Consider the following 19223-nt stretch of genomic DNA (forward strand, 5'->3'; position numbering starts at 1 on the left):
TTCGCTTCGCCGCCCCAGTGGCGTCGTCGCTTGCTGGCCGCTTCGCCGTCTCGGGACGGGTTGGCTCCCCGCCATATTGGGCCAAGACCGACACATCCCCCTCAGCCACATCACACAAGGTAGGCTCTGCCATGCATGCCGGTGTCGACCCGTTCGACTCAAGTATTGGCGATAGAGGTTGGGGTAGGTAGACTGTAGGTGACCGGAGAAGCGGACTATAGCCGGGCTGTTCACTCTCGAGAACACTAATGAGATCCGCCTGGGTTGTCAACACCTGCTCCTGGAGATCGCGAGATGCCTGCATCTCACTGATTTGCTCCAAAAGCGCCGCTACCTTCATTTGCAGCTGGACATTCTCCGCGCCTAGCTTTTGGACCTGAACTTGGCCATTGTAGAGGTGGACTGAGAACTGGTGCATAGCTGCACTGAACACACCAAACGGCACCAGGTGTGCCATTTCTCGAGTGATCTGACTGGATGCCATGATTCTTTTTTATCTTGAATGTTGTCTTGTGCATGAGCAGGGCCTGTGTTTGTGTGTGAGTGTGTGTATTAATATGACCAGAACGAAAGCGTTTTCCGGCCGTTTATGCTATACAGTACTTTACCGTAGTTGGATCCAAGTGGAAACAAAACTCAAAGTCTTGCTAATTAGGCTTGTAGTGTCGCCCTGTGTACACTTGTTCCATAACTACTGGGATGCTCCAAAAAGCACCATTATCACAGGCTATACCATGATCTTAAGCCAGCCGTCCAGCAACATACTCGCTTTCTGCCGCATCGGCTGCCAGTATAGGCAATTCTCTCAGCTTGGCTAGCGGAACTCATTCCGACCCTTGTGACCTAGCCTGCTAAAGTTAGCAGTGGCTCGAGGACATCGTATACAGGATTCGCCAAGCATCCAGAGATAGCCCTCTCTTATCTGCAGGCCCACTCCCGCTCATATTGGCCTCCGGAGCCGTTCATGGAGGAGCTGGAGTAGCCACTTCCTGTGGTCTTTCGTTGATCGTCGATAAATCTATGTAAAGGCCGTCGGCTCACAGGTTTCGTGAGACTTTTAGGCACAGGACCAACCAGCACAGAATCGATGGGGAACTTCTCAAGCTGCCTCGTGCTTAGACCGCGCATTACCGCAGACAAGAGATACGCAAAAAGAAGCTATTACAAGTCCATGCCAAGAAATCCGAACTCGCGCCGGCCCAGACGAGAACACTCGCGGGAACACCGCACCCGCAGGATGTACCCGCACCATCGACATAGCTCGATTCGGTATGTCCTCGTAGATATTGGAGGTAAATACGACTATCTAGCCAGGAAGGGAAGAAATGAATCTCGAGCTGTTCATTCCCGCTCACGTCATGATGGCTGCCACCAAAATATACAATTGTATGGTGGGACAAAGAAGGCGGACACCACTCGGGAAGAAATCGAGGAACAACTGCTTCGAAACCTAGCAGTCGCAAGACACAATGCCGAGATAGCATCCCGCCCAGCACTTCCGCGTCAACGTCGTGTGCGCTTTGGCTCGGTCACCAACATTTGTTGAAGAGTTGGTCTGTAGTGATGCACCAATGCAAGCGGACGTCATTTATAGGCTATCTCAAGCAGGAAAAATGAGTGACGGCTCCATCTTCTAGCGCTAGAATATGTGATTCATATCTACAGTATATCTAGAAATATACTTACACCCTGGAGTATGTAAGGAAAGGTATGCGTATTGGACGGGTTGCGGCGGGCCAAGGGGGTGGCTATGCTCACTAGCCACAGTGCGCTACAATTGACTATGCCAACTTGGCAACTTGATAGGAACGCGGAATGGATTCATTCGTTACCATGTACCCACGTTATTGCTCTACGGAAGATCATGCTGAAATGGCGCACTATATCTACTTTGCGATATCGGCACTTGTTACTGTACGCGGCATGACTAGTTATGGCCCCTGTGGTAGCTGCATCGGAATCTTGGGGACAGAACTCGGTCATAGGAGTGGTGTAGAGGAGGTTTGTTGCCTAAGCACCTTGGCATTCCACTGCTGAAACTTGGTGACCTGGAACTTGAAAACGGGTGGACTTTTATAGACCGAGTCAGAAGCTCAGAAGCGGACATCGTGGCTATGGTGGAATGTAGATACATGGGTCTGAAGTCTGTACGTACTGTACAATACTATAAGCTCGCAGAGAAATGCGGAGATATTGCCCATCCGGCCGCAATGATATTGTAATGGTCCCCTTTCCATAATAATTATAAAGTCACGATTCGGGCTTGGACAACCCTACCTTTCGAGAGGGAATAAAACCTTGGATGACGCATTGAGATACTCGGATGCCCTCCTTCAATGTCTTGAACATTCTCACGCGCTCGTTCTGCTGGTCTGCCTCTCGAACGGGGGACCGTAGGATTGAGAATGCCTCTTAGTCAGAATCCATGCCAGAACACGTGGTACTTCCCACACGTAGAGTCCAGAATTGACGGCAGCCGCAGATGAGCCGCTTGCTCACGCGTAGGCCAAAGCCACGTCTGCTGAGTTAGATGCTGTCAATTTGGCCCTCACGCGCATGTTGCCAGTTCTGTTTCGTCCAGAACTTCGCCTCTGCTAGAAATGTAAGTGATGGATCAGTACTTCCTAATCGAGAGTCTCTAATTGGCAGGTGGATACATACGGATGACATACATATTGGAGGCGGCGTATTGCGTGTCGTCGGAGGAATGCAGACACAAGATCAGGAATTGCGCCGGTCATAACCTACGGCGGAAGAAGACGGCAAATGCTATATACCAGTCGCATGGGTCGTATGTGCAGTATGGCGGTAGCTATAGCGTGTAAAGTGGACATAGGAGGTTACAGTACCTTGCGCGTTCACAATCGAAACGTCTCGCGGGGATTTCTGCCTTGACCTGTTCGTCCTAGGGATGCATTATACGAGTAGCTTTGCTCCTGCATTTTGCTCTCTAGGCTGTATTGGCTCCCAATGAGCAAAAGCTAGCGAGCGGGCGCCGCAAAGCCGAAACAACCATTCTGGTCCGACCGTAGTATCCAATTGTACTCTTATCAGCGTACGACGATTCAGTGGCATAATGTACTCTCTTTTGCTGCATCAGCTCGAAGAGGCTCACGGGCTGTTTGCGGACCTTAATTCTGTTGGCCCTTACTGTGGTGCAGAACCGGAATCGTCGCTCAAGTGGCACTGAGACGGGAATGAACGCCTGACGGACAGCTTGTGATGTCCCATACCTGTTCTGGTGCGCAGGAGCCTGATGTTCCCACCGCTCCACTTGTACCATTCCGACGTAGAAGGCTACCTATCCAAGAGCTTGAATCATCCAGCAGCATATTCTCTTTTTGCTGCATCTATCGAAAGCTTGAAGATCCTCACGCACTATTTCTCGTATAGAAACCGGAGCACTAGCGCTACTACTGTCCGTGCTAGGACTACCGCATCATAGACTACAGTATCCTAGGAGCAATAACAGTCCTAGGAGCAACTAACATATCCTAGGAGCAACTAACATACAGTCCTAGGAGCAACTACCACCCTAGGAGCAACTAACATATCCTAGGAGCAACTACAGTCCTAGGAGCAACTAACACATACAGTCCTAGGAGCAACTACCACCCTAGGAGCAACTAACATATCCTAGGAGCAACTACAGTCCTAGGAGCAACTAACACATACAGTCCTAGGAGCAACTACCACCCTAGGAGCAACTAACATATCCTAGGAGCAACTAAAGTCCTAGGAGCAACTAACAGAAGCAATACAGCCCTAATCAACGAATGCGTATATAATTCAAAGTAGACCCATACATTTTGTCTCGTTCTACATTGACGTTAGTGATCATGGACAGCACACCTTGGAACACAATGAACGATGGGGACTTTTATCGGAATATCAGACGATTTCAGATGGACGCAAATGCCGACCTTGAAATTCTCTGGATGTCAAAATTATCACCGCATAAGCGCAAGTATTTGACAAAATTTTGCCAGGTCGAGCGTTTCGAATCTTTGAGGGAAAAGTTCGACCGACTCCTCATCATAACCGGGCTTTGGATAGACATGAGATTGAGCACTCTACATAAATTGCTAACGTTGTTTTCGAAATGCCCGGAGGTAAGTGTCGCCAAGAATTACAAATCATTTCTAACAGCTGTCTAGGAGATTAATAATTATCTCGATCACATCTACCATACATGGTCACGGATTCTGCATCACGATGCCACCAAGCTGCAAAAAGTCGACACAGCGACCGTTCGCAAGCTGCAGCTCAGGTGCCCAAAATACTCAAAGGCTGATGCAGACTTGTTGCGATATGAGATGGAGTCTGGGGAAGCCTTTTCCAAATTTGACGTTCGCGAACGGGGAAGCATCTGGGGCGACCTACTTGAGATCGATTATCTGATTCCATCTTTTTTCACTCTGTTCGAAGACCTGAAATACTTGGAGTCCTGCGCAGAGAGCATGCGCTCCATCATCGAAGAGCCCAAACAGTGTCTTCCCATCAAAGCTTCCCTAAGCGCTAATTTTCCGCAGCCTAGTGGAAGACCTTGGCAGTGTGAGATCGAGACAGGACAAGGCATTTTCGCTTTGAAAGAATATCCGCCTGAGCAACAGTTTGGTTTCGTGGAAAAACAGCTTTGGCTCTGTTGCATGAGAGACTACTCACGACTGCCTCTGCCATTGCAGAAGAAGCAGGGCCTCCTGGCAAAAGCCGGCCGTGAGAAAGCCAAAGAAGGTACCTTATTGAGGTTCGCGAAATTGGCACACCGTCTAGGTGTTAGGAACAAGAAGATTGAAGCACTAATTTTAAAGTCGAATGGCGCACAGAGACTGCGAGCTGTTATGGTTGAGGTGCTAAAGCCGGATCGTAATAGATGCTGGGATTTTATCAATTCCGTCTTGAAGGAGTCGGACGAAATCCTAGAGGCTACAACTATGTCACACCAGAGGCGGCAGTCTGCCTCAAGATTGCCATGCCCAACGACCACGACTTTTAAGCGTCGATGTGGATATCCAAAGCTGGAACATCACATGATTGATCGGAAACTACTTTACCTCGAAAACATGTATGGAGAGGCCCCGGCTCAGTACATGAGTCATAATGGCGAAATTACTTCGTTTTTCGTACGCAGATGCGTTTTCCGCGCGTTTTGGGTCACGGACAGAGGTGAACTATATCCCAGCGTCGAGGAGGGGTCTGATTGGGACAGCATGGCTTTGTCTGAGGGAGCAATGGACTTGATCCGGCCCATAAGTCCCACGAGGTCGGCAACTTTAACGCCCGGATTACCAGATATGACAGGCGATCCACCATCAGCACAAGAAGTACCGGTTCCTGAGGTGCAACAAGAGATCGCATACAGAGAGGAACGCATTTCAAAAGGAGAGATCTTGGGCCTTGCCAGGCGTCATGTCCTCTTTCTAACATACTACGAGTCACAGTGGAGGGTCGCATCTCAAGTCCCTTTAGGGCCGAACGCTCAATCCGAGGTTGGAAAAACAGCAAAGACTTGTATAGAGTCTGGCGCGCTCCCATATTCAATCTTACTAGTACCGATATTGGCGACTGAGTGCTACAATGCGGCCAGGTCGAGTGGCAGGAACGTCGTACTGTTAATGGATATTCATAATGTAAGGATTGACGATGAGCTGAGGAGGGCGGTCTCGGAGCTGTTATGTAGTGACGAGAATTAGACGGGAACTCCAGCCGAACCAACTCTCCAGGAGGCTCTCAATATCTACTGTCATTTAAGGATGCCTTTAACCTACCATTGAGCACTTCGCATATCAGCACGCACGCGACGCAACAAAGGTTGTGCTAAAGAAGAGCTCTCAGAGTAGTAGCTTGGACGCCACACATATTCGATGCTGCAGACTTGCCTGGCTGATGCGCCTCTGATATGCCAGAGTCTAATGCAGTTCCTTAAACATGGTCCACCAGAAGCGATCTACATACCAGTAGAGCTAGCGCTTGTGGTTTTTCACGTATCAACATGTGCCTCCGTCTTCAACCGAAATGGATACCGCTGAGACGTGCCCAAAGGTCTTCCAGCAATCCGCCTCGTCGCAAAGGGCCTTTAAGCTGCCACCCGGCTGTTCTGACAGACAGCGCTCTGCAGCGATGCATCCATCGCGCTGTAGTCGGGTATCTTGTGGGTGCTGACGAAGCACCTGCATTCGTCACAGCGGTCGGCGTAGCGTTCGTCGTAGAGCTGGGCTCGGTGCGGGCGGGCTGCCGCTCCACTCTCTGTCGGGGAGCTCGGGCGCCTGCTTTATGATTAGCGTCACGTGGTCACTAGTCGAGAAGCTGTACTCACCTTGCGGCGTTTGTGGTGGAGGCAGCTGCCTTGGATCTAGTGAGAGCTGCTGCAATATACTCTAGACCGGTATCGTACTCGTTCTCCGTGTCGCCATCTACGTCCTCAACGGCATTGGCATCGTTGGCGTTCGGCTGGGTTCGAAATGGACGACTTTGGCTTGGTGACGCGATCGTGTTGCTTGGCCGTGGCTCGGTCTCGCGTGGCAGGCGACTGATTGACGGAACAGTGACTGTCGGCAATGGAGTTGGGAAACTCGACGGAACGTATGTAACTCAGACTGGGCATAACAATTCTGTTCAGGGTCCGGCACCTGTTGCCCGCGCGGGATGTGCATCGCCGTTTCCATTCGCTCGTGCGTCGGGTTTCAGCACGCAAGCGCGCTGAAGACATCGCAGAACTCGCCGCGCCCTCTGTGTTGATCGGCAGCAATCAGCCGCCCTTGCGAGCCTTGTCTCTTGCCTCTTGCTATGGGCCATGACGGAGGTTTAGCCATTTAAACGACTCGCGTAATTTGCTTGACACTTTTCGGAGCGTCTCCCTGAGGGTGTTGATTAAGCTACAATAGCTTCGATGGCGAGATGAAACATGAATGGTATGAGCTCGAGTCGAGTGAAGAGGTCCTTGTCAGGTCAGTTGCTGATCTGGTGATGGAATCCATTTTGGCAAGAAAGATTCTTGGCCAGCTTCTCTTCAGAGCCTTCTGAGACGAAGTCTTGTGCGGTACAGAGAGAGTTGGGGAGCTGGCCCTAATGGCGCGGGGTCGCAAATCGGCTCTGCGCGCTTGTTGGGGCGTTCTGGAGGCTACCGGTCGCGCTAGTCGCCATAGCTACTCTTCTAGCTCTGCATCCGTACAGTGGAGGTCGACGGGGCCAGGACCAGAAACAGAGCGTGAAAATATTCGAGCTCTGGAGGGATGCAGCAGAAAGAGATTCTAGGTCGGAAACAGTACAAACGGATGGCAGGGGATTCCAGGCTTTATGGTCGCGCGAACCAGAACTTTTTCAACAAATTGCTCCCCTCGCCCAGGATGCAGAAGTTAAACTTGATGATTTACCGGCTAGAAGAAGCACTTCCTCGTCGAGAAGCGGCGGAAGCCGGGACCGACAAGGCACGTGCGAATCTTTGAGCTCTGGATAGATGCTGCAGAAATAAAGTCATGCTGGATGATTCTGGCTCCGTATGAATCGGCTCTCTACGTCGGAAATGGTACAAGGGGAACCGTTGGGATTTTAGACTCGGTGGACGGATGCGTATCAATCTGCAAGTGGACGATGACCAACAATGGCACACGTCAGGACCGATGCGCGTATGTTTTCCTATCTATACCGTGATTCGCAACAATTTCGTCGGTGCCAACTCTCGTCGTTAGCTAAGCTACGGTTTCGCGATGTCTTCCGCAGTACCACTCCATAGGTTGGTGTTATTAGGAGAAGAAGGTGTCGGGAAAACCGCACTTGTAATCCAGTTCTACATACACCACTTTGTCCCATCGGTAAGTTGCTCCTAAATCCCCCCTGCATCTCATACTAATCAATACTTTGCTGTCCTACAGTATGACCCCACTATCGAAGATTCATACCAAAAACAAGTCGTTGTCGATGGACGGGCATGTGCAGTCCAAATCCTAGACACTGCTGGCCAAAAAGACTATTCCGTACTGCGTGACCAATGGATACAACACGGTCAAAGCTTCTTTCTGGTATATAGCATTACTTCCAGATCGTCTTTCTCAAACGTACGAGATCTCTACGCGAATATTCGACAGACGAAGGAATCACTAAATCCAAATCACCTCGGGCCCATACTGCTTATTGGGAACAAATGTGATGTCGAATCGGAGCGAGTGGTATCGACTCAAGAGGGCCATGCTCTTGCGCGCGAGCTGGGCTGCGGATTTGTCGAGACTTCGGCAAAGTACGGTATGAACGTCGAGGCGGCATTTTACGATACCGTGAGAATACTTCGGCGGGGGCGTACGGTGGCTCTCGCAGAGCAGCAAAGAGGTGCCAAAGAGGTTGATGACACCTTCGCGGACGACCAGGATCAGCGTGTTTGGCATCAATTTCGAAGCATCCTTTGCCGCTACTGCTGCGTCCACTAATCAATGTGGCTTGGGACTTGTTTGTTGTTAGCGCCCGTTCATGTACGCTTCAATGACTAGTAAAATCTAAGTTAACTAAATGCATGGTAGTTGTCACGAGTATCTTCACGACCCCCACGGCTGATGCGTTTCCTATCCTTCTTCCTTTTTCGGCGGCTAAAACGGCTAGCCTTTATGTATCCGGTATAAACTTGTACAATGAACGTGTATGTCCGTTCCGCCGCCGGCCGGTCTCACATTCAGGAACGATTGCTCCTACCAAACGTGTTTCTGATCCAGTACAGAGGACCACCACTATCTCTGTTAGCGAATGGAGCCCTTAGGGGTCCGGAAGCCGAGCGACTTGGAAGCGAAGGGTCTCTGGCTCTTGAGGGCCGTGGCAAAGGCAGGTCCATAGACGAAAAGATAAAGCTATGCCATTGCGAACCACCTCGTTCATCAGAACTGCCCCGGGCAATCCGAAGCAAGTCGCCTAGGGACTTCAGTATGTCCCACTGGCTTTGACGCAAGTTCGGCCTATGCCGTCTCGCACTTGAACGCGGTGTCCAAGATCACCCTGCCTCCGAACCCGATGCTGCCTCGTTTCTCTGAGACTGGCCTGCCTGTTCCCCCTCACTCCCCTTTGGCTTCAGGTCCCATCATCCCCTCCTCCCGTTTTTTCCTGGGTAGCCTGGATATCGTCTCGTGGGACGCAGGAGGCGCAGCGTTCGACTGGGGATAATCCTCCATAAGACTTGTGATAATACGATCCAAGGCCTCCAGGGAGTGGACTGCATCACCATGGACAGCATTCGGGTTGTGCACTGTCAAAAGCAGATGGTGTAGAATAGCAGAGAGCTCCATTCCAACATTGCCTGGACTGCTAATACCACCCGGGAAGCCCAGCCCGTCAAGTCCTTCTTGGGTACCCAAGCATGTGATTGGAAGGTTGGGGACCGGGGGAACAGACGGCGCGTGCCTGAATATATCTCCAAAGGCCCTGTGGATTCTATCAGCACAGGTTGACGTGAGACACCAAAGTAGCCCTAAGATCCAGGATTGCAGCGTGAAGAGGTATCGTACGATTGAGAAGGATGATCTGGCAGGCCAGCATTGGCACCAGGTCGGTATGTCCGACAGCTGCCACTGATTATGGTGAAGCTTCTCGCCCCAGAGTGTCCCGACTGAAATCTGGCTGTGCAGACTTGCGGATCTGCTACACCCTCTCCGGTCCCTCCAAGGATGGGCTGGGGACCGTTCCGACGGATCACACCTACCCCGTTGATGGCGCCCAATAGTTCCGGTGACCTTCTTATGGCATACCCGCTGCTGTCTGGCCTAGCATGTTCTGGAACGCGGGGGCCTTGCCTGCCTAGAGACCAGTAGACTGAGTGGTGTCTAAAGCCAACACTTGATACATGCTGCGTATACCCTTCATTTTCGTCTTCATCATGATCTAACTCAGCGCCGCGGAGGTTGAATCGGTGGGAGGGATGAGTGGACCTAAATCAGGTACATCACCGTGCTCTTCTCTATGACCATTGTCTGGACCAATCTGGCAGAATAGCCGTTAGCTTTGAAGTAACCCGATGCCTGGAAAGCATACATACTATCTCGGTGGCACCGCGTGCTGCCGAAACATCAAAATGCCGAGCCTCTGTCGGAGCGTTGGGTGCCATGACCTGCTACCTCTCGTCTGTGGCCGGCCTAGCCTAGGGAATGATGTATTAATGATGCGAGGGCTCGGTCCAGTTGTTACGAACCCTGTTGTGGCGTGCGGATATCCAACCGAATGATGCCCTCGTCTCGATTCTTTTGCTGTTGTTGGCCATGGTAAGGTGGCTTGTTACTCTGTGCGCAATTGAGTCAAGTTAGGTAATACTTGTTTTTCATGCTTGTTGTCGTAAGGTAGACTTCAATAGAAGCAGACCACGCCTAGGACAGGACTTGAAACGATATGATGGTATCTTTCAATGGAATCATTCCAAGCTAGCAGCCCAGTTCAGGACTGGCATGCAACTGGCTAAGGCGCGGCAAACGAGAGCACTAGGAGTTGCGATGATTCAGAACCATGACAACAGAGAGGCCTTGTTCGTAATCTCCAATTATACTATTTTTGATCTATTCGCAATGAAACCAGAATTATCCAGTAATATTACATATATGGTACTGCCTTTTTGCTGCTTAAGCTCGAAGAGTCTCACAGGCTGTTCCCAGCCTGAATAATGTTGACCCTTACTGTGAAAAGTGGCATTGAGAGACGGAATGGACGCCGGACGGACAGCTTGTGATGCAGCCCATACCTATTCTGGTGCGCAGGACCAAAGCCAGATGTTGCCCCCCGCTCCGCTTGTACCGTTCCGACTAGATCGCTGGTGGCCTCAGAGCTAATCATCCAGCAGGGTATCTCCTTTCGCTGAATCCGCCGAGAGCTCGAAGATCCTCGCGCGCTCACAGCCTGCAGACCTGTTGGCCTACTGTTGGAGTGCAGAGTTGGAAGAGTAGCAATGACAACCAGCGGGCCAGGTCTAGAACCCACCGTTATTAGCGTAGAACCGGTTCGCAAGCTCGCGTCATTTTAGGACCAACTGCCCACTACTCCTGAACTGCGCAAAGACTTCTCAAGACACACCGAGCAGAATCTGGGCCCGAGATCCATCTTGCCAACATGGGTTCTGAAACCAGATCAGCAGCTCCCCTGACGACGCTCGCCCAGCTCAAACTCGTCATGGCTGACTTTCTTTCTCCAATACCCATAGCGAACGACCGAAGCTACTACTACTGTATTGAGTTACTGTACAGTACTGTGCTATTGGCCGTGCCTCAGACTGCATGCGCCGCTTCAGCTGCCGAGGATAGGATGCTGGACACTTGAAGAAGGGCCTTCAAGCTGGCCTGCCAGGAAACACTACCAACACGGCATCCCGAACATGAACGTGCTGACGGTACAGTAATGGTGACCAACTAAAAATAGGGCACGCAGGGCTTTAAGTGATAAGGAAGCAATTCAGATTAGCGTCAGTTGCCCTTTGGCTTCGCCGCCCGAGCGTTGATAAGTTGTGTGTGTGTGTGTCTGTATTATTGTCAAATCCAGGTCCAGTGTCCGGATTTCGATTAAGGGTTCTTGCCAATGAGGTAGTGCGGAGTATCTGTACAGCAAGCAATGGCCAAATTCTGTCGCAACACCGGTTGTACTCCAAAAACGACTGTTACACGCTGTACAGATACCCCGCACTACCTAGTTGCTATTGTCCTGCTTAAATACAGATCTTTGGGCTGGGGCACGAAGAAACCTCCGTTTTCTGTGGCCTCTAACCCTTCTGCGTCGTGCATCAGGACGAGTGCCAGAATTGTTGATGTCATAAATACTGTGTGAGAGGACTAAATCACGCACACCAATATTACGGCTTGTTCACTGCTGCCATGGAACCCCTGGATGATTCGTGCAAGCGCCATACTCAAATTACGGATTTGACACCACAAGAACTTGGTCTTTCGAAAGCGCCGCAAGGCACTGGCAAAAATGCAAGGGTTATTAAGCGAAAGGTTCGCCCGAGCCGTCGCTTACGAGCTGTAAAAATCGCTACACCTAAAAAGCAAGACGAATCTCTGATCTTGAAATACGAATCCCCACTGCACCACTACAAGATGTCATTCAAAATGGAGCTCGGTGGTCTCATCACATATGGGGTTAGAAAGCAGCCGCCATTTACTAGCGCCCATATCCAGGAGTTTCCAGCTTCTCGAATAGTTGAAGTGCTTCACTGGTATCGGAACCTTCGCCACAAAAGCCTAGCCGAGGCCCAAGAAGCTTTCTCTGTGGGTGAGATCCTTTACATTGTACTGGAAGAAACGGCAGTTACTCTGGAAGGTATAATTCGATGTCCGGCGTATCCTGATGTTGACCAACTGAGTGTGATTCTAAGCATGGTACAGATCCTTGTTTGGTGTGTCTAAGTGGGCTTAACTGACTGATGGCAGGTCCTGGGCGGGCTTTCATTCCTGGAACGGCAGCATTTCTTCATAAATCTTGATTGCAATTTGGTTCTGTTGAGCAATGCCGGAGACTTGAAGATCGGTAAGCTAAGATCTTCTAAGTTGTTGACGTGTACCTAACTTCGCGTAGGACTTCATAAACCTACCCAGGGAATATCGGTATCTGAAGGAACCTTGCGAAATGTGCAATTGGTCAGAACTATCACGAGCAGACTGATGTATAAGACCACAACCAGCCAATCTCACCATGCCAGCAATGCAAGTTGGTCAGTGAACTGTGAGGCGAGTGGCTTTTATTTAGCTTTGAAAGATGCGAAATCCAGTACGGAGTTACTGCAGGTAATAGCGTTCATCGAAATTCTATCTACAAAAACTAACTGATGTAGCAACAATTCCTCGCCAGACAACGCCCGAAGGAAACATTAAAAGATCTCATTCGCCTAGCGCAAGTCAGTGTGCCATACAATTACCAGATAGCAAGTTGTCCAGTTTAGAATGCTCAATTTAGCAGAAGACCAACGTGCCTTCTACTGCTTTATATCTAGTTGTCCTTAAAGTAGACCCGACAGTTGCCCACATCCCACGGCGTCATAGCTCCCCATGATGGTTCACTCTGGTTGATATTCTAACTCTTGGATCCTGATACCATGTTCAACGTACGGCCTCGTGGCATGTCTTAAATCATCTCTGAGCTTTCGGATGCCCGAAACTATCCCAAAATCAGCTATCAGACGCACGAGCGTATTGTTATCCTTACCTAAAATAAGCACATTTCCCGTTTCTTGTTTGAATTCTGACAAGACCCTCTCGGATCGTGTAAGATTGTTTCCTTCCCTGACTTGGGTAAAATGCCCCTCAAACTCTTGTCTGAGGAGATGTTCGAAATCTGGCGACCCTCGGAAAAGAGTGGCGCGGTGACCCCAAGGCACCTCCATCATCCCATTCTCATGGTATATCGATATGGATAGAATCTACCAATCAGTCTTTGGAATTTAGCTGGGCGTTCTGGCAAAACTCACGTAACTTTCCCCGAGGGTGTCGTCGTCCAGAAACTCGTTCAGGAAAGGTTGTGCTGCTGCTACCAGCTCTTGGGAAAGTCAGTGCTGCGATTTCGCACAAGCGAACTGAGCGTACCTATTTGTTGGATCATCCATATGAGGTGAACTCGCCGAGTACATCCTTTCCTGTAGTAGTAGCCGTGGATGACTTTTCTCAGGTACGGTAGCATGGCAATGACGCCAGGACCACTTGCAACCAGGAGAACAGTTCTATAGTCGTTGACTGCAACGTTAGTGCCATGAGGACCGGTGATAAATGCTCGCCTTTGTACGCTCTGACCGCCTTGGCGCCTGCAATGGCGCAGAAGCTTCCCAGTGAAACCACGTCGGGGCTGGATGATGAGTTCTATCGAGTTTTGGCCGACCTCAGCCCACGAGGCTACAACAAATGGATGCGACTGAGCGAAGGATAGAAGGCTCACGCGGGGAACACAAAGAAGCACGTATTGACCAGCATCAATCTCGCACGGCCGTGGCAGACTGAGGGTTATATGAACGAAGCCGTGAGCATCACTAATGATAGCGCGGGTGCATAGCTCGCCCCATTTCATGTTCCGGTACACAGCCATGGAAAGGCGGATCAGCACCGAAGCAGTCAGTAGCCCTAGATAGGCAATGAAATATCTGAATCGCAACTTTCCCGAGTTCAGCAGATGGAAACAAACCCCGACAATAAAGACAGTCGCCAAAAGCCGATGGATCCAGAGGAAAAGCTCGTAGGCTACCCTACGCAGCGAAGGTAAAGAAAGCAGGACTACGAAACATGCTGAGACAACAGCCTATGCTAATTTCAGTATTTACCTAAAGAAAATGAAGGTGGGTCTTACAGAATATGCGTATAGGTGTTTGTTGAAGTTGAAATCACCTCGCCCCGCGATAAATGATACAACGTGTAATAATATGTGGCTCAAAGACATGAATCCAGCAGCGCTGTGAATGCGTAAGACCAGAATTCGGTAATCAGCAAAAAGGATTGGCGCGAAATGGAGTATTAGGGGAAATTGGTTCAGCAGAGCCAAATCTCCAGCCCGTAATGCCGCAGCTGGCAATGAGGCAACCCGGAAGGTCAAGCAGAAGATATTGAGGCCGATGTACGTCATGGTCAACGCCACACGTGCTACTGTGGCGGAATCGATATACTGATGGCTTTTCCAGAGATAGCTATAAGCTAACCACTTCGTGATGCACAGGTGACCACGTCTTAATGCCCGCTTGAACCGAACAAGTGTCCTGAAGACGAGTAAGATAGAAAGCGAACTACACCACAATATGGCAAAGACTAACACAGGTTCTACCATATTCTCGGTGTTGTAATAACAAGGCTAGAAACCCGTCTGTTGGAACTGCAGTAATAAAACGAGACGCTTTGCTCAAGCTGAAGAGGGTTGGACATATTGTACGGTATGTAGAGTGCCGGATACATAGCAGTATGGGATATGACAGTTAAGGTCTGCAAGGAGTGGAGAGGCTGAAATTGCCGCTTCCAATGCTCCCATGGGGAGGTACTGGACTTTTGAGGCTATTTTCGGCAACTATGGCATGCTACGTCAAATCTGTCCATGAAATGTATTCAATCCAACAATGGAGCCAGTACGATAAGTTCTTCTCGCAACTAGGCACAATGAGAAACCTTCATTAACCGGTGCTCGCCTCCAGAAACCGTCGCTCCTCCAACTCGTAAAGACCGGAAAACATCTTAATATGCATAGAAGCCGACAATGAACGCAACACACAACAAGAAGCAAAAGGACAAAGCCCGAAAGCGGGGCGCGTCTCTCAGAAGCAAAGTAATAGAACTAGGCAAACATTGCGACATCTTGAGCGCGGTTATTTATTGGAACCCAACACACAAAGCTTTAGAGGCCGTTATGTATTTGCCAGACGGTCAGGTAGTACCGGACCTCAATCAGCTTGTAAATATCTCTCCTGTACCGTCTGTTGTTTTGTATTGACTGGCCTAGTTCCGCGATTTAGATACCACAGCGCACGCCCCGAGTGCACGAACCCTTTCAACACGCATAAATAAATCACGTCGTCATCGACGCGCTGATAGGAACCTCTCTGATAGAGATCAAATGAGAGCAGTCCCTGCCCAACTGGGCGATCAGGAGAGCCAAGAATTGCTGGACAATCATGTTGGTATGTCATGCAGTCAGAGACAAAGATATCAGAAAGGACAGACATTATTGATAATTCCAAAAGAAATAGCAGAGTCCATTACCAATTCCGAAATCGAAGCAACTACAGCTGCTTTACTGGGACGGCCAGAGCCACGTTATAGTCCGGGCTCAGCAGATACTGCTATCCCGACTTGTTCGACTGATGCGGCGGATTCTCGCAACAATCCATTTGGCACACAACTGTTGAACGGTGACGATACAGCAGTATCGGGAGATTCATTTTGGGGTGGCGCAGAGCGATATGTCTACCCAGCTCTCAGAGTTACCAAACGGCCTAAGCACTTCAAGGAAGAGAGGAGCTCTCTGGCACTCAAAGTCTTCAGAATGCTTGAAGAGCTTACAGAGTGACAAATGTAGTATCTTGTCTTAACGCGACGCCCGACCTATATATATATATGTCTGAAATACCGGAAGGTGAAGGGGTATACTACCTAAGGGATGTCGCCCTACATAACAACAGTCGAGGGTATTATAGAGTAATCCAGAAGTGAAATTATAGCTATAAATACATCTTAACCCAGATAGGCTTGCAGAAAGTTCAGAGTGATAAATCCCAACATAGACCAACGAAGCCTTTCCATAACGTTCTGGGTGGTTTTGGGACAGTATTATGGGTTTCTAGATGAGGCAAAGACCTCACTACCTCTAGTCACGTTACTATTGGCTGTTGCATTTCTATCACGCATCCTTTGGCTGAAGATCCATCCTATCTGTTGCGCCTCAAACTCCTGGATGGCCTTCCAGCGTTTCCCTCTAACACTTTCCAAGTCGGACGTACTCGTCTTCCAGACTTGGTGTACACCACTCCACTTGTGTTGTTACTCTCACTACGTCTCCTTGGTATCATGCGGTTTTTACTAACTGTCTCCCTTGTACGCGGTAGGACACGACGAGCCTCGCAAGACAGAGGTTGTATGGATATATGTGATGCCTGGCGCCGAGCAGGTTTCGCAGCGTGGTGTTGCGTGTTATTATCGAGCCGTCGTTTTCCGCCTGTTTCTACTCAATGGGATCAGCCATTCTGCCTTCGCACGTTCGGCTCCGGCTTACCCTACCATGTTCAAACGAAGTGGCTCGAATATGCTCATCATAAGCGGACGATGCATTTCCTGTAAGGGTAGCCATTGTTGGACAGGCGTGTGGGTTTACCGTACTTCTCCATAGGTCCATCAACCTTCTGTACGAAACAAACACCATAGTGTCGAATGAATCTATTTGCAGCCTGCCAAATTACGCACAATCGAGCATTATGCGCGGAGCCGTCCTCCATATATCATACCGCACCTTCCCAATTTCTGTTCTAAATCTAGCTCCGCTATCCGTTCTCGAGGGAATTATGGAGAGCTGTATAGGTTGGCACATCTACTTTTGACCACGCCAAAGCTCAGATGTCCTTTTGGACTTATGTATAATACTGTGCATATGCACTTCCGTTCCTAGAATGGAGAATACACTGTGTGCCATGCATCAAGATGCAGATTTAGCGGAAACAAAGATCCCAGCCCGGTCCTCTGCCTATACTGGCCATGAGAGGTTCCAAAAACGACGAATGATAAAAGAACTCCGGTATAGGCCCGCTAACACTGTCCTAATCCCGGCTAGTAGTGTAAATACAACTTCCCGATAGGGAGCATCCAAGTGCAGGCTCTGTTTTGGGCCCTGACCCACCTATTATTGATCTCTCATACCTATTACGGTACTGTATGTGCAAGTTTCCGTTTGCGGACGTAATACAATGCCCTATTGGCGGCGTTAGTACAGTACAGTACAGCTAGACACACTGGGGTTTCCTCTACGTTTTGTAGAGTGCGACCCTGGCATCCCAATTACCAGATTTAGCTATCTTGGAGACCTCGGCACTTGAGAAGCCAATTCTAATCTTACTAATTACGTTGGCTTATGGCTATCCAATCTGCCATTAACAGCAAAAGGGGATTGCCGCCAACAGATCCGGTTGAGGCATTTGGCCCTCAGGGTTTTCAGCAACGTTCTATATGGTTTGGCTTCTTAATTCCATCACTTATCAGTTTTATGTGGCCTCAGGGAAACTCGTTATGATTGCATGAATTTGTGATCAAGGCGTGGTCAGCACTTTGTCTTGAGTTAATAATGTGCGTCTATTTTCATGATTGCCCAAAGTGGTAATCTATTTGGAAATGTCCCGCGGCAACTCCAAAATACACTGTCGCAAAACTGGGGCTACCTGATTTAAACCCTTTCTCATGTTGTAATGGTCCCGTTTGCGTCTGTCGCAAAAGTACCTCGAACACCGTCTTGGCACTAACGTGACCCATTCGGGCGGCGCACACCACGCAGAGTGATCAGCCAGCTGATCACCTTCCTAAGAAGGCTTATTTCTATGCCTTCCAGTACGCTCTTGAAACCGTCCGCCAGGTTATCGACTTGTCCTTGGTTCGCCGTGAAAAGGCGTATAATGGTCTCGTGTAGCTGTCGGCCAGCTCGAGACTGTGTGCTGACCAGATACAACAAGAAGAGGAATCGTGTGGCTGAGTAGAACGGTATGCAAGCTAAGACTGGAATGAGGCATGACTCAATTAGAAGTATGCATGAGAGCATACACCAGTATTGAAGCCATCGAGACAGTTGCGCTGGATCTGCTGTATGGAGTGCCTGGCGGGATGCCAAGAGTGGGAAGAAGAGCACGGCTGAAGAGCCAATGATTCGAAGAAACATATCAGTAAGGAACATCGCAATAGTTGGAGTTGGAATTATAGTGTGAATCACAGTGGTGCACACAACTCAGTGCATGTATTGGGGACGTAACCTCTGAGCCCCGGCTCCGGTGATAAGTCTTATATATCAGAACGGATTACTCCTGCGATACGAATATACATACATACATATTGAGGATAGATTGAGAAACAGTGCCGATCCTTGATACAGCCGTGCGTATTGTACTGTACGTCTTCTCGCGGTTCGTTCTTTTGCTCAAGAAGTTGACTTGCATCGGCAGACATGGTTTCAGCAACTGTTCAATACCATCTTACCTGCCAACCAGCAAGCACGTTACATGTATGTAGTGCATTGATTTCTCCAAAAAGGAAGAATTGCATTTACTTGAACCACAGAATTGTGAGAAGACGCAACGGTCAACCAGTCAAGACAGACTGTGGCCACTATGAACTCTTTCCTCCGCGACAGAGTCTACTTCTGCTTCGCAGATACTGTCGCTAGCGAAACCTGCGTCTCCGTCGACACCATGTACGCCGCTATGCTCGCAGGTACAGAGGCAATTTCTGCCTTGCTTCTCTTTCCCTTCTTCATTCATAAATCAATTGCAATATGTATTCTTGAATGGATTTATACTCGAAAAGAGCCGGAGCTAGACACGGCAGATAATCATATTGACTCCTCTTAGCACTGCAATTGTTCCAGCCAGGTTTGTAAACAGATGTTTTGACCACAAATCCGGTCAACGTCGTTTTCGGCGTTGGGTTATTATCGTAACGCAGACCAAACTCTGTCAAAAGATCTGTCTGTAGACGCTTACAAGAACGATTGCAGCGCCAGGTAGAGCATATAGTATACCACCTGTCAGCAGCTTCTCTCCTCGAGCATGAAGTAATTCA

At 49.4% G+C, this 19223-nt stretch overlaps 5 protein-coding genes across 5 annotated transcripts; 4 read left to right on the plus strand and 1 right to left on the minus strand.

Moving 5' to 3' along the window:
• Positions 1-3863: 3863 nt before the first annotated feature.
• Positions 3864-5616, plus strand: PG998_003010 (uncharacterized protein; the record flags this gene model as incomplete). Its single annotated transcript, XM_066869828.1, has 3 exons — positions 3864-4112; positions 4158-5511; positions 5588-5616. The coding sequence occupies 3 exons, from the start codon at positions 3864-3866 to the stop codon at positions 5614-5616; spliced, it is 1632 nt and encodes a 543-aa protein (XP_066733578.1).
• A 2090-nt stretch (positions 5617-7706) lies between these two features.
• On the plus strand, positions 7707-8420 carry PG998_003011 (uncharacterized protein; the record flags this gene model as incomplete). Its single annotated transcript, XM_066869829.1, has 2 exons — positions 7707-7811; positions 7872-8420. The coding sequence occupies 2 exons, from the start codon at positions 7707-7709 to the stop codon at positions 8418-8420; spliced, it is 654 nt and encodes a 217-aa protein (XP_066733579.1).
• A 3334-nt stretch (positions 8421-11754) lies between these two features.
• PG998_003012 (uncharacterized protein) lies at positions 11755-12562 on the plus strand (the record flags this gene model as incomplete). Its single annotated transcript, XM_066869830.1, has 3 exons — positions 11755-12329; positions 12381-12477; positions 12546-12562. Exons 1-3 carry the CDS (start codon positions 11823-11825, stop codon positions 12560-12562), a joined length of 621 nt encoding a protein of 206 aa, XP_066733580.1. The 5' UTR covers positions 11755-11822.
• Positions 12563-13387: 825 nt separating this feature from the next.
• Positions 13388-14553, minus strand: PG998_003013 (uncharacterized protein; the record flags this gene model as incomplete). The annotated part of the gene is made up of 3 exons (XM_066869831.1): positions 13388-13482; positions 13530-14232; positions 14281-14553. 3 exons carry the CDS (start codon positions 14551-14553, stop codon positions 13388-13390), a joined length of 1071 nt encoding a protein of 356 aa, XP_066733581.1.
• A 975-nt stretch (positions 14554-15528) lies between these two features.
• On the plus strand, positions 15529-15981 carry PG998_003014 (uncharacterized protein; the record flags this gene model as incomplete). Its single annotated transcript, XM_066869832.1, has 2 exons — positions 15529-15592; positions 15656-15981. The coding sequence occupies 2 exons, from the start codon at positions 15529-15531 to the stop codon at positions 15979-15981; spliced, it is 390 nt and encodes a 129-aa protein (XP_066733582.1).
• Between the last annotated feature and the right edge of the window lie 3242 nt (positions 15982-19223).

The sequence above is a fragment of the Apiospora kogelbergensis genome (genome assembly GCF_038363985.1).
Source record: "Apiospora kogelbergensis strain CBS 113332 chromosome Unknown utg000002l_segment0_segment0, whole genome shotgun sequence".
Lineage (NCBI taxonomy): Eukaryota > Fungi > Ascomycota > Sordariomycetes > Amphisphaeriales > Apiosporaceae > Apiospora > Apiospora kogelbergensis.